General features: G+C 39.7%; 1 protein-coding gene across 2 annotated transcripts in view; it reads right to left on the reverse strand.

Moving 5' to 3' along the window:
- The window catches only part of LPAR3 (lysophosphatidic acid receptor 3), a 105,171-nt gene that overhangs the window by 64,369 nt on the left and 25,434 nt on the right, over positions 1–15,368 (reverse strand). The window contains exon 2 of one of the 2 annotated variants that reach the window (XM_004369111.2): positions 6,885–7,641. In XM_004369111.2, coding sequence (XP_004369168.1) covers positions 6,885–7,620 — 736 coding nt within the window. In that variant the 5' untranslated portion in view covers positions 7,621–7,641. Of the gene's footprint in view, positions 1–6,884; positions 8,245–15,368 lie in introns of those variants that run through there. The other variant, XM_023731578.1, reaches the window with a different exon arrangement.

Consider the following 15,368-nt stretch of genomic DNA (forward strand, 5'->3'; position numbering starts at 1 on the left):
TGCCCACAGTGCTGTACAACCTCTAGCTGTTTCTACCACTACAGTTTGAATTATGTTGTTCCTCCTACTTAGAATGCCTTTCCTTTCCCTGCTGCCCATACAAATCCCACCCATCCTTCCAGATCAAACCCCAAGGCCTCCAGGAAGCCTTTGCCAAACTCTATACCTTCTGCCCATCCCTTCTTCCTTCTCTGAAATGAGACTACGCTCACTGAATCCATGCAACCATTTGCCTCTTAGTTGCTGTTTAATAGATTCTGCACATACATATAACCAAAAAAAAAAAAAAAAAACCTGTTGCCATGCAGTCGATTCTGACTCATAGTGACCCTAAAGGACAGAGAAGGCCTGCCCCATAGGGTTTCCAAGGAATGGCTGGTAGATTCAAACTGCCAACCTTTGGTTAGCAGCCAAGCTCTTAACCACTGCGCCACTAGGGCTCCTACATATCTATATCTATATGTATATCTATATATATATTTCTCATACTGAAAAGATGTGTTTATGAGAAACTTTAGGGTTTAATCTTAAACGAGCCTTTCATTTCTATCAAGGAGTAGATAGAAAAATTCAGCATTTTATCATGAAGACATTTAAATCATGGTATCATTAAAGAAATTAGTATTATGCTATGCATCTCCACATACTCAGAACCAGTCACTATAATGATGGTAAACCCCAATACTGTTGACTTTTCTAAGACAGCATCATTAAGACACTTAAGAAACTGAATTCTTATATGCATTAGATATAAAAACCAAGGATTTCGTCTCTAGGAAGATACTGTATTAAATACTCTCACAGAAGGAAGCTCTGTGTTTTGGATGTACAGCCAGTCCATGGAAGTCTGTGTTAGCTGTCGCCCCAGTAACACAAGACACACAGACACACACGCACAAACACACACACACACAGAGAATTTCTCTCCTCTTTCCTTTTCATGCCCACCTTTGGTTTTTTACTGTTATAATTTTTTTAAAAAATCGCCGTTGCGTTGATGCCAGCTCATGGTGACTTCATGTATGCAGAGTAGAAGTGCACTCCATAGGGTTTTCAAAGCTGTGACCTTTTGGAAACGGATCACCAGGGCTTTCTTCCAAGGTACCTCTGGGTGGGTTTGAGCTGCCAACCTCTCTGTTAGTAGTTGTGTGCTTAACCATTTGCACCAACCAGGGACTCACAATGTTATAACAGGACATTGAATTTTATTACTTAGAAGACCTTAAAGATTACCTATGCCCCTTCAGATGAGGAAGTTTAACCAAGACAAGGTGTGCTAATTTGCTTCAGCTCACCCTTGGAGAAAATGACAGAATTGGGGCTAAAACTCACATCTTCTGTTCTCCAAAGAAATTAAGAGCCAGAAGTCTAAAACCCTCAAGCCATCTAACTCTTGAGTTCAATTTCATTTCCTCCACCCCTGAGTTTCCCATCTTTTACCACGTCCTTCTGTGTCACCACTGAAAAACTTCCTCAGTCCTTGACACTAAACTGTCTTCCTGCTGCTAACCAATTCCCCAATGTTGTTCCATCTCAATCCCACTACTTCTCTTATCCTACTGGGAAATTTCACTGTTTATTCTGTTTTTGTATGTTTCCTTCTCCAACACATGCCTCCTTTATTTTAAACCCTTCTATAGCTGTTCCGGACAAAGTTACACATGAAACTGGAGCTAGAGATCATGACTACCTCAGAGAGAGTCCTGTTCTCCCTACATAGGATTATAAAAGTCTTTTCTATCTCATGCCGTATGCCATATATAATATACTGCAAAAATAAAGTTTTATCTTAAGTAAGCAGGTAATTTCTCAAGACATGTAGCCAAGCAAGTTAAGCAAGGGGAAGTAGCAGAGATTATAGGCTCTACCAATAAATACCAAACCTCACTCTTCGCCAAAAACATAAATAGCCTCTCTAGCTATAGGGTGGTAACAATGATGAATGTGAACCCTCCCTTTCTTGTTCTTGCCTGTGTTCTTATAAAGGTGCTGAAAGAAGAATGAGGTGATCAAAGCAGAAGACAGGACAAAGAGGAGACCAGTAAAAAGTCCAAACCAATTAAAACTAGCAGCAGAGTTACAGTGATTAAACATGTAGACTCTGGGGGCAGACTGTATGGTGAGTCTTGGTTCCACCATTAACAGCTAAGAGACCTTGGTCAAGATGCTTAAACTCTCTGCTCAGTTTCTTCATCTGTTAAATGAGAATAATAGCAGTACCTACCTCATAGGGTTGCCATGATGATTAAATAAGCTAATATTTGTGAAACAGAATAATGCTTGTTATATATCAAGCATCACAGAAATATTTTTTATTAACTACAATAAATGTAGAGTTTGAAATTATTTTAACAATGGCACAGTGTGTCGGATGACCCTCAAATCTTCTAGCAGCTTCAGGACCTAGAGGCATAATAATAGCTCCCATTAAACCACCTACACCCTGCATCCTCTAATATCAACTATTTCCCAAGAATTTCTTTATAATACTTTCACAATAGAACTTGACAGAAATACACTCCTGGACTTCTCTCAGTAATGGTTCCCATTGCTACAGCCACCGTACATGGTGGAAATGGCTCATCTACCTTAGAAGACAAGGCCTATGAAACCACAAAAGTTCTTGTTTGCTCACATACTACAAATTAAACCAGTAATCCAGGACTGGAGCTGGGTGACATCAGGCCACTTACTACAGAGAAAATAAAACGAAGGGAAATTTTTACCCTACCAGAAGTGTCTTCTTAGTACACGGCTCACAGTGCAAAGCAAAACTCCTCAAAGAACTGTCCACACTCACTGTCCCAAATCTTGTCCTTCCTTTCTTTCTTAATTTCATTCTAGTGAGGCGCTCAGCTATATCTACTTTGCTAAATCCAGTAAGACCTCCTCATATTTCACTTGCAGCAGTGTAAATACTGCTGATACTCTCTCTTCTTTGAGTTCTTTCTTCTCTTGGCTTCCAGGCCACCATATTCTCCTGGGTTTTCTGGTTACTGTTTTTGGAGCTCCTTGTCTCCCCAACCTATTCTCTCCATCGACACTCTTCTCTTATCCATCCACATTTGCTCCCACAGTGAGTGAGCTCATCCAACCTCATGGTTTAAAATCCCATTTCTCCTTCCCCATGATTTCCAAAAGTGTATCTCAGCCCAAACCTCAGTCCTAAACCCCTGACTCATACAGCCAATTGCCTACTCAATATCTCCACTTGGATGTGTAACAGGATCCTAAACTAGCTTGTCCAAAACCAAACTCCTTGCCTTCCTCGCAAAACCAGCTCCTTTGCAATCTTTCCCATCTCATTTAATGACATCCCCTACCTTGCACTCCTCCCTTCACCTTCTCCAATACCTTACTAGTCAGTAAATCCTATCAACTCTACCTTTAAAATATATCCAGAATCTGACCATGACTTACCCCCTCCAAACTGCCTTTTGGTCCAAGCCACCATTTTTCCCCTTGAGTACTGAAACACCCTACTAATCAATTGTTTTTCTTCTTCCCTTGCCCCACTATTTTCTCAAAAGAGCAGCCAGAGAGATGCCATTAAATTGTAAGTCAGTACAGCCACGGCAGTCAAAATACCCTGGTACTGGTACAATGACAGACACATAAACCAATGGAACAGAATCAAGAACCCAGCTGTAAATCCATCTACCTACGGTCAGCTGATCGTTGACAAAAGACCAAAGTCCATTAAACGGGCAAAAGAGTCTTTTTAAGAAATGGTGCTAGCAAAACTGGATGTCCATCTGTAAAAAAATTAAATAGGACTCATACTTCACACCATACACAAAAACTAACTCAAAATGGATCAACGACCTAAATATAAAACCTAAAACAATAAAGATCATGGAAGAAAAAATAGGGACAATGTTAGGGGTCCTAAAGCGTGATATAAATACAATACAAACCACATTTAACAATACACAAACACCTGAATAAACTAGACAACTGGGATCTTCTAAAAATTAAACACTTATGCCCTTCAAAAGACTTCACCAAAAAAGAGTAAAGAGAGAACCCAAAGACTGGGAAAAATTTTTGGCTATGACATATCCAATAAGGGTCTAATCTCTGAAATCTGTAGAATACTTCAACACCTCAACAACAAAAAGACAAATAATCCAAATTTAAAAAATGGGCAAAGGATATGAACAGACACTTCACCAAAGAAGACATTCAGACAGCTAACAGACACATAAAGAAATGCTGTCGATCATTAGCCATTAGAGAAACGCAAATCAAAACTACAGTGAGATACCATCTTACCCCAACATTACTGTCACGGATCAAAAAATAGAAAATAACAAATGCTGGAGAGGATGGAGACAGATTAGAACTCTTCTACTGGTAGGAGTGTGAAATGATACAACCACTATGGAAAATGATATGGCGCTTCCTTAAAAAGCTAGAAATAGAGAAAACATATGATCCAGCAATCCCACTCCTAGGAATAGATCCTAGAGAAATAAGAGCCATCACACAAATAGACAAATGCACACCCATGTTCACTGCAACATTATTCACAATAGCAAGAAGATGGAAACAACCTAAGCACCCATCAACAGATGAATGAATACACAAATTATGGTACATAGACACAATGGAATACTACCTAAGGATGAAGAGCAATGATGAATCCAGGAACGTCTCACGACATGGATGAATCTGGAGGGCATTATGCTGAATGAAATAAGTCAATTACAAAAGGGCAAATATTATATGAGACCACTGTTATAAAATCCCAAGAAAAGGTTTATGCACAGAAAAAACAAAACAGAACAATCTTTGATGGTTATGAGGGAGAGGAGGAGTGGGGAAGGGAAATCACTAACTAGATATCAGACAAGTGGTAACTTTGGTGAAGGGAAAGACATCACATAATATAGGGAAAGGCAGCACAACTTGACTAAGGCAAATCCATAGAAGCTTTCTAGATACATCCAAACACTTTGAGGGACCGAGTTACTTGGGCTGAGGGCTGGGGACTATGGTTTTGGGGGACATCTAGGTCAACTGGCATAACATAATTCATAAAGAAAATGTTCTGCATCCTACTTTGGTGAGTAGTGTCTGGGGTCTTAAAAGCTTGCAAGTGGCCATCTAAGACACATTTATTGGTTCCATCCCATCTGGAGCAAAGGAGAATGAAGAAAACCAAAGACACAAGGAAAATATTAATCCAAAGGACTATTGGGCCACATGACCCACAGCCTCCACCAGCCTGAGCCTAGAAGAACAAGACGGTGCCCGGATACCACCAATTGCTCTGACAGGGATCACAACAGAGGGTCTTGGACAGAGTGGGAGAAAAATGTAGAACAAAACTCAAATTCAAACACACAAAAAAAGACCAGACATACCGGTCTGACAGAGACTGGAGGAACCCCTGAGACTATGGCCCCCAGACATCCTGTGTCATGGATTGAATTATGTCCCCCAAAAAGTATGTATATCAGTTTGGCTAGACCATGACTCCTGGTATTGTGTGATTTTCCAGTATGTTGTAAATTCTGCCTCTATGATATGAATGAGGGAGGATGGGTGGCAGTTGTGTTAGTAAGGCAGGACTCAATCTACAAGATTGGATTGTGTCCTCAGGCAATCTCTTGAGATATAAAAGAAAGAAGTGAGCAGAGAGACAGGGGGACCTCATACCAACAAGAAAGCAGTGCCGGGAGGAGAGCATGTCCTTTGGACCGGAGGTTCCTACGCAGAGAAGCTCCTAGTCTGGGGAAAGATTGATGACGACGAGGGCCTTCCTCCAGAGTCCACAGAGAGAGAAAGCTTTCCTCTGAAGCTGAGACCCTGAATTTGGACTTGCAGCCTACTAGACTGTGAGAAAATAAATTTGTCTTTGTTAAAGGCATCCACTTGTGGTATTTCTGTTACGGCAGCACTAGATGACTAAGACACCCTGCTAACTCAGAACTGAGGCCACTCTCAAAGTCCACCTTTCCACCAAAGATTAGATGGGTCTATAAAACAAACAATACACACGTGAGGAATGTGTTTCTTAGTTCAATCAAGTAGATGAGACCAAATGGGCAACACCTGACCAAAAGCAAAGACGAGAAGGCAGGAAGGGACATGAAAACTGGACGAACGGACACGAGGAACCCAGGGTATAAAGGGAAAGGGGGAGAGTGCTGACACATTGCAGGGATTGCATCCAATACCACAAAACAATTGTGTGTAAATTTGTGAATGAGAAACTAATCTGCACTGTAAACTTTCACCTAAAGCACAATAAAATAAATAAAATGTAAGTCAGATCAAGTCATTCTTCTATTCAAAACTTTCCAATGGCCTCTCACCTTACTCAGAAAAGTCAAAGTCCTTATGATAAGTACATGTCTCTACATAACCTGACCCCCTCTCCATGAGTGCCCTGACCTCGTCTTCTCCTACTCTCCCCTTGCTCCCTCCATTGCAGCCACGGTGGCCTTCTTGCTGTTCTTCAAACACACTAAGCACATACACACCTCAGGGCTTCTGTGCTTATTGTACTTTCTGCCTAGAACATCCTTTTCTAGATACCCACATGGTTCACTCCCTCTCCACCTTCTCCACATCTCTGCTCAAAAGTCATCTTCTAGATGAAGCTGTCCCTCACAATCCTTGTTAGAACTCCAGTCTACACACACGTAGCACTCTGTCTCCCTTCGCTACTTTATTTTTTTCCACGAGACTCATCAACATCTTTTGCTTGCTGTCTTGTCTTCTCCCATTAGAATATAAGCTCCAGGCAGGTGGGGAGTTTTTCTTTATTTGTTCACTGCTATATTCCCAGTGTTAGGAAGGGCCTTGCACATTGTGGGCACTCAATAAATATTATCTGAATGAGTGGGAACAATGGCTCACTTGGTTCCTCTTACCTAAGACGGTCATCACTGTCTTCATGAGCTTCATGGGTGTCCTCCGACGGCCGATGGACCCACTTGTATGTGGAGACAAGATGTTTGTTTTCCTCTTGACATACATGTAGATCCGCAGGTACACCACAACCATGATGAAGAATGCCACGAGGTTGGACACAGTCCAGAAAATGAGGTAACTCCTGCTATAAATGGGGGCCAGGGAAGAGCAGGTAGAGATGTCACAAAGGCAATTCCAGCCTAGCGTGGGAACCGCCCCCATAAAGATGGCGATGGCCCAGATGAGCAAAATGAGCAGTGTCACCCTCTTTTTGGTCAGGTTGCTGTGGACCCGCATCTTCAGGATTGACATGTGCCTCTCCACAGCAATAACCAGCAAATTGGTCAGGGAGGCAGTTAAACTTGTGTCCAGAAGCCCCTGGCGGAGAAACCAGCGATTGACAGTCAAAGTTTTTGACACGGGGCCAGTGTTAAACATCAGGAATACATAGGCAATGCCAGCAAAGAAATCTGCGGCAGCCAAGTTAGCCAACAGATAGTAGAAAGGAAAATGAAACTTTCTGTTTTTGATCACTGCGGCAATGACCAGAGAATTAGAGAAAAAAATAAATAAGCAGAAAAATGTTCCAAAACACAAAACAATCACAAGCTTTGTCCCCGTCCATTCATCGGCAGTGTCAGTATTGCTCCTATTATAAAAAAAGTCCATACGCTTATCATAGTGACACTCATTCATTGTGGAGAAGAACTGGACATCCTAGAAAGAAATGTAAAGAAGAAACAAAGATTACTATTGTAAAATCAGTCACTAAACCAATTGCTACTGCTAAGCCCCTTCTTCCGGCCAATCCTATGAATCCTTCAGGTCTCAGCATAAATGTCCCTTGCTCCAGGATGCTAGCCCCTGACTTCTTATCATAGCATTTATCTTGCACTGGTAATTTCTGTTTCCCAGGCTATACTGCAAGCTTGATGAGGGAGGGTCTGTGTCTATTTTGCTCACCATTATAACCCCAGGGTCCTGCTGCCCCACCTGCCTCATGACAGGTATTTGTTGACTGGCTGGCTGGCTAGCTGGCTGGCTGGTTGGATGAATGGATGATCTTGGAGGCAACAACAGGTCAAAGGTGCCGAGCTCTGCAATAGCCATTGGTAACAACTACTCACAGCACGTTAAAATTCTCTCTCCTGGTAGTTTCCAGCTCATTTCTTATTTATGAGTTATGTGCATTAATCAAGGGCGGGTTGGTAACACCAGGTACATTCTCACCAAGTAACGGGTGGGGTGAATCACTCCTCACACGACCAAATGGCTTCCCCAAGAGCTCAAATTTTCCAGCACTTTTGATACCACTCCTGGCCTTCCTTTTACTTTCTTTTGGTTTCAAGTTACAGTTGCAACACTCACTTACTAAACATGTGGTGCAGGGTGGAAGACTTTGCTCTCAATACCTCTTCTTTACCTTTTGGTTCACTTCTTCCTTATAGTCTCCGAATCCAAATTGTACCACTGTGAATTTGTTTACTGGATTTTCCAACTTAATCACTCCAAGTTAGTTTCCCAATCTGGGTTCTTTCCAACCCAGCAGGTGGTAGACTGCCAGTGTTGGTCCTATTATTTAAAAAGTCCATCTGCTTATCAGTGACACTCATTCATTGTGGAGGCTTTCATGGGCAAGCTTTCATGGGCAAGACTAAGATCTGGAGTTTGGGTAGACCTCCAATCCAGTGTGAATGTCAGAAAATAACTGCCAAGTAAGGGGCGAGCCCTTAGGACACAAGTCTGAAAGTAGATCGCAAACTGGGTTACCAGGCAGATAGGGAAGACACTAATCTCATAACAAGATCCCTCAGGCCCCAAGAGTGTGGGATGATTCTGGCCAAGGAATGGCTGGGCAAGGGCTCCCAGGATGTCCACCAGTCCATGCTTGGTGGGGGGAACCAGGTGTCCTGCCTCACAGTGGTCTCGCCACAGCCATGAAGTGTCAAATCAAAGGAGACTGAGACTTAAGACCAGGAAATCTATCTTCTGGGAAGACTGACTGTGGGCGCACTCACAAGGAATGAGGCTGCAACTTATTTGCTGGAAAACTGGAGATCCAATAGGCCCAGGTGCTAAACAATTCTTTGGTGGAAACGAAGTGCCTCTAACAGTGTAAGGTTAATAGAAATTCCCAGTATTTAAGGTTCTTGCAAATTCTACAATCCAATACTGCATCCAGAATCAGGATAAGTAGACCAGATATTAATTTTAAGTGGTACAAAACAGAAATGGATCACAGTCTTCTTTTTAATTAATATATCACTAGTGTAATAATACTTTAAAATGCATTAAGTACTTGCTTTTCTACCACAGCAAATGGAAGGTAAAAATATCATTTTATATGCTTAGAATAAATAATCTGGGAGCAGTATCAAGAGACAAATCGTTCTTGTGCCTTTCAGATGCAAGAAGGAGGATTCAATTTTAATAATGGCAAAACAAAAATCACTCTCTTTGGCACATCTTCACTAGCACTGAACTGTCAGTATCAAATAACTCCATACAGCAAGCCAATATATCTACACTATATCATATAATTTTCCCAAATTAAAAATATAGATACATATGATAATTTAATGCTTCATAGTATTCCATTATATGAATATACCACATTTAATTTAACTAATCCCTAAATGTTAAGGTTTTTCCAGTATTTTACTATTATAAACAAGGCTACATTCTTGTGCATTAATCATAACATACCTGTCCAATTATTTCCTTAGGAAAAAAATCATAGATTTGACATTGAGAGGGTACAGGATGTGAATTTAAAAAAAAAGGTTTCTGATACACACCGTCAAAGTATTCTTGAGACAGTTCTATTTCTAATTTCACCAGCAGCATATGGAAGTTGAATACAAGACACCAACTAATCTAGTGAGATTCAATTTAAATATCGAAGGAGAAAATTCACCTTTCAACTATGTTGAAATGTATAGGAATTAAATCCAAGAATCACATGAGAAATTTTAATGATACCATTATGCGCTCTTTCACTAATTAAAAATAATTATGTGATTTTATTTTGCTATATGCTCTAGATAGCTAAGAGAAACATATTTATAATTTAAAATGTATATTACCCTTGACTAAATCATTAGCAATATCAAAATTAATATGTCAGAAAGATCTTGGAATTTAGATACAATAAAAAATACTAAGTTAAAATTTTCCTAATTTTCTTTCAATGGGTCTTAAAATTTAGTTATGGTTCTTAAATTTGGTTGAGTTTATAATTCTATAATGTACTTAATCCTCTATAATTATTTTACTTCAAAATCTTCAAACTCAATTTTTTCCCATTAAAGTCAAAACAATACATTCTTAGACATGTTTCAGCAAAACTGTCCTGAGATTGAGAAGTAGTTTTGTCTTACAAAGCTGAGACAGCACAGAAAAAACCATGATTAATCAAAACTTCCACTAAGCAGCTCTCTACCTCACATCCCATGGATTCTACTTATGCTTTTGTAAGAAGCAAGCAATGAGAGCAAATTAAGCACACAGAGTATTTGTGAAAAAGATAACTTTCATCTACAGGATGGAATATTATGCAACCAGTGAAAACTGTGGTTTCCAAGGAGTTGTGGTAATACGAGAAAATCATATGTCATTATTTACACTGCAAAAAAATTATATACATATATATACAATTATATATGTAGATGTACATACGTATGTGTATGCATATGCATGTGTGTGTGTGTATATATAAAATAGTGACTATTTTTAAAAGGTACAGAATAAAGATAAGGAAAAAATATCTCAAAATAGTTTGTTGCAAATAGTAATTAGCTAATTAGTAAATATTTACTTAAGAATGGTAGAATTGCGGTTCATTAAAAAAAATTTTTTTACAGTTTTTTCTATTTCCCGTATTTTCTATAATAAAACAATAGACTTTTTAAAACTAGACTACAAATTTTGTCACAGGAGCCTGCATTCTACTTAATTTTTCTACCTTTCTTCTACAACTACAATTCTAAATAATCAAAATTAACATTTAAAGGAAAAGCCTCAATGATTCATTTATCTTCCTTTTATTTTATCGGCTCCCTTTAGAATTTTTCAGCAATAATGAAAAGAAAATAATTTTCTAGTTAAAATGTCACATAACCATAAAACTTTACTTGCTGACAGCTAACTATATCAGGATATCACTTTCCAACTCTCCTATAAAACGCTTCCTAATGCCATCACCCCAGAGCTCCAAAAACAAATAACTGGAAGTTTTGTGAAATAGCACTTTTGATTCTTTCCTACTCTGTCAAATGCTACAACCTTGCTGACAGTCCCCAGTACAGATTAACTACAGATCACCATATTTTCTTACCTGGAAATAACCAAAAACTTTAGTGAGCTTATAACAAATCATCGAATTATCATCTCTTGACCTCCCTCAGCCTTAAAATAGGATTCTGTGATTTTGAAACAAATTAATAAGTTATTTCATTTTAGCCTAAACATCCCCTCTTCAGAGATACCTTCTCTGACTGATCCAAAGTAGCCTCATATCTCTCACTATCAGAAAGCCCTGTTTTATCTCTGTCAGAGCACTCATCATCCGTTACCCAGTATTTCACATTGTATTGACACATTTATTGTCCATCTCCCACCACTAGACTGTTCTGCTCCGGTAGAGCAGGGACCTTGCTTACTATGCTCACCTCTGTAGCGTAAGCAATTGTTGAATGAATGAATGAATGAATCCCTGTCCTACACTATCCTTCCCCCCAATAAAATGAAAAGGCTCCGTTAAATGCTTTTGCTGACTTAAATGTCAACCACTAAATATGGCGATTGGAGAGCTCTGTCACTTATTAACTACGTGTTTTTGGGTAAGTTAACTTATTAGCTCCACTTTATTATTACTATTTTAATTGCTAATACTTGGGCAAGGGGCTGGACTAAGCACTTTATATAGATCATCTTATTTAATCCTCACAAGAGTCATGTAGACACTATTATTACACCTATTTTGCTGATGAGGAAACTGAAGCACCCTTGACTCTGGCCTAAGGTCATACAGTCAGTAAACTGAAGACCCTGGATTCTATTCAGGCAGCCTTACTCCATGGCCCCCATTCTTATTTACAACACCATGCTTTCTCTCCAGGGCAAACGTAACACCAGACAGATCCAAAAGAGCAGACAGAACCAATAACTATAGTTATAATTACAATACCTATAAAATTACCAAAATAGAGTAATCAGATCAAATCATTCAAAGATTATCTCACACTATAAAAAAAAAATTTAGGCATTCTAAATAGCCTTTGGGGTTTTTTTTTTTTTTTTAAATAACCCTCAGAAGCATAGAGCAGACACTTTTCTGAAAATGTTTTCAAATTTTATGGTAAGTAGGCCACAATACAGTCAATTTCAAGAGCAGGTTAAAGACACCAAACCTGACTTCTGTCAAATCCCAAGCTGTTTTTATTACACTAAAAGGTTTAGAGGGTTTGAACAGTTCTGACCCAGAAACGAAAGATGCCAAACTTTGGAGTTATTACCACAACTTCAAACTTCAGTAATTTAAGACTTCATAAAATGATGGCTTAGGAAGTCTATATGTGGAATTCAAATGAAAACTTCATGAGCAAAGCTTTCATTTAGACTCTCCCAAACTTGATTTTCTGAACAAAGGTCCAGCCAGCCCATAATGTGGAAACAATTATGAAAATGAAGACATTGGAAAACCACTCAAGCAGCTTTTATTTCTAGCTGCATCTTCCAAGACAAGTTGCTGCCGGCCTTTCAGCTGGCTTTCAACTAAACACTCTCCTTGTCCTCCTAGGAAGAAACACGGTGCATCAAAAATAACATCAATTGATGTTGGGTGTGTTTTCTTTTCCCACAGTCCACAAACGTCGAATGTTCCTCTCCTCTTTGGAAACCCCATCCAGCTGGTTGTTGGATATTAGGTTAGCTGGTACCCTAGTGGCCAGAAGAGAGACCAATTCTGCATAAGTGATGACGTTTGCTTACTGAATTCTTTTTAATAATTCATGTTAATGGAAAAATCAGATAGCATGGGAGATTTAAATCCACACATAATCTCTGAGATTCACTGTAGCCATTTGCACTTGCTGTTCCCGCTGCCCAGGAGCCTGTTCCCCCAGACACCCCAGGGCTCATTTCTCTACTTCATTCCTGCTCAAATATCACTTCATCAAAGAGCCCTCCTCTACCAGTCTTTAAAAGAACAATGGACCCCCCACCTCACCAGGTACTTTAGCCCTTTACCCTGCTTAATTTTTCTTTACAATATTTCTCACTCAAAAAAATGAAACTCGTTAACTGTCAAGTCGATTCCGACTCATAGCCACCCTATAGGAGAGAATAGAACCCTACAGGATTTCCAAGGAGTGGCTGGTTGATTGAACTGCCAACCTTTTAGTTAGCAGCTGTAGCTCTTAACTACTGCGCCACCAGGGCTCCTGACACTATCTATTTGGGGTTACCCATCTGTCCCCCCACTAGAATGTGCACTTAGGAGGGCAGGGACTTTGTGTTGTTACAGCACATCCCCAAATGCCTGGAACAATGCCCAGCACATAGTAGGCACTCAGTAAATAACTGAAGTGTCCTTGTGCAGGCACATATGCCCACATGCACCCTAACCTTTTGCCCAAACTGAGCATTGTAACTTTCTTCTTCTGCATACGCTCTAATTCTGGTCTCACATATCTTTCATTTCCCTGTATATACTTGGCTCAAAGCCCTGGTTGCTGAGAGGTGTGAGGAGTAGTGTTTGCTACCCCTGCAAAGTGGCTTCACTGAGCAGACAAGCCAGGGTGGTCTGAAGGGTGGCTGAAGGGTGGTCTCACCATAGAGACTGCTCCTCTGTTAGAATGGAGACCAGAAACTCTGACTCTTCTTTGAACATAACTTCAAAGGAGAGACAGACACTCAATGGATAAAGCTGGAACAACTTGAGCAATAAACTAAAGCAGTATTCGATTATGACCCACAGTATAAAATAAATATCCATGAGTCCACACTGATATAAATAAACTAATTAATTAATGAGGAAAAAGAGACAAATCTCCTGTGCAGAATTCCAAATGAATTATGTAGATACTCCACCCTAAAGGACCAAAAACCAAACCCATTGCCATCAAGTTGATACCGAGTCATAGGGACCCTATAGGACAGAATTGCCCCACAGGGTTTCCAAGGCTGTAATCTTTATGGAAGCAGACTGTTACATCTTTTTCCCATGGAGTGGCTGCTGGGTTGGAACCACTGAAATTTCAGTTAGCAGCCAAGCACTTAACTACTGCATCAACATGGATCCTTACCCTAAAGGAAGGGGAACATAACTCCCCACTCCTTAAGTGTGGGCTGGACATAGTGACTTCCCTCCAAAGAGTACAGTACGGAAAGATGGATGTGAGAAGAGTAACTTTTCAGTGGTGAAACCTAATACTGCTTCAGCCAGATGGGCAAGGTCAACATCAAAAGCGATATGTTGATAGTCTGTAATCTCAATATATAATGTGATGAAAATGATACTTTCTCTCTGTGATCTTCCTCCAAAAAAACCACAACCCCAGTCTAATCATGAGAAAAACATCAGAGAAATTCCAATTGAGGGACATTCTACAAAATACCAGAACTCCTCAGAACTATCACGGACATCAAAAACAAGGGAAGTCTGAGAAACTGTCACAGTCAAGAGAAGCTTAAGGAAACATGACAACTGAATGTAACGCGGTATCCTGGATGGAAACCTGGAATAGAAAAAGGACATTAGATAAAAACTAAGGAAATCTGAATTAACATTGACTTAGTTAAATGTACCACAGTAATGGAAGATGTTAATAATAGGAGAAACTGTGCATGAAAGGAGGGGTGTGTAATATGTCAACCCTCTACTATTTGCTCAATTTCTCTGACAGTACAGAATTTACAAAATTTTGAAAATATCGGGAGAGAGAGAGGGAGAGAATGTTATCAACTCTACCAAATTTCAAAATAAATAAAGTCCCTGCCTTTCATAAGCAGTTTAATTTACTCTTTGCTATGGTAAAATTAACAGAGGAGTAGTTATTTGTTCAAGATTAAATTTAAATGGATAGATATTGTGGTAATACAATATTGAAGGTCTTTGTTATTCTTGGATAAAACTAATATGTTTACCTGCTAAGCGTAGGGGAGTCCCTGGGTGGGGCAAATGGTTAATGTGCTTGGCTGCTAACGGAAAGTTTGGACGTTCAAGTCCATTCAGAGGCACCTCGGAAGAAAGGCCTGGTAATCTACCTCCAAAAAATCAGCCACTGAAAACCCTATGGGGCACCGTTTTACTCTGGCACACATGCAGTTGTCACTAGTCAGAGTCAACTCGATGACAACTAGTTTGGTTTTTTTGGCTTGTTGACTGTAGGGCTGTGAAAAATCTGCTTCCCTATCTTAATACATTAGATCTATTCTCTTAA

The sequence above is a fragment of the Trichechus manatus genome, unplaced genomic scaffold (genome assembly GCF_000243295.1).
Source record: "Trichechus manatus latirostris isolate Lorelei unplaced genomic scaffold, TriManLat1.0 scaffold00003, whole genome shotgun sequence".
Taxonomy (NCBI): Eukaryota; Metazoa; Chordata; class Mammalia; order Sirenia; family Trichechidae; genus Trichechus; species Trichechus manatus.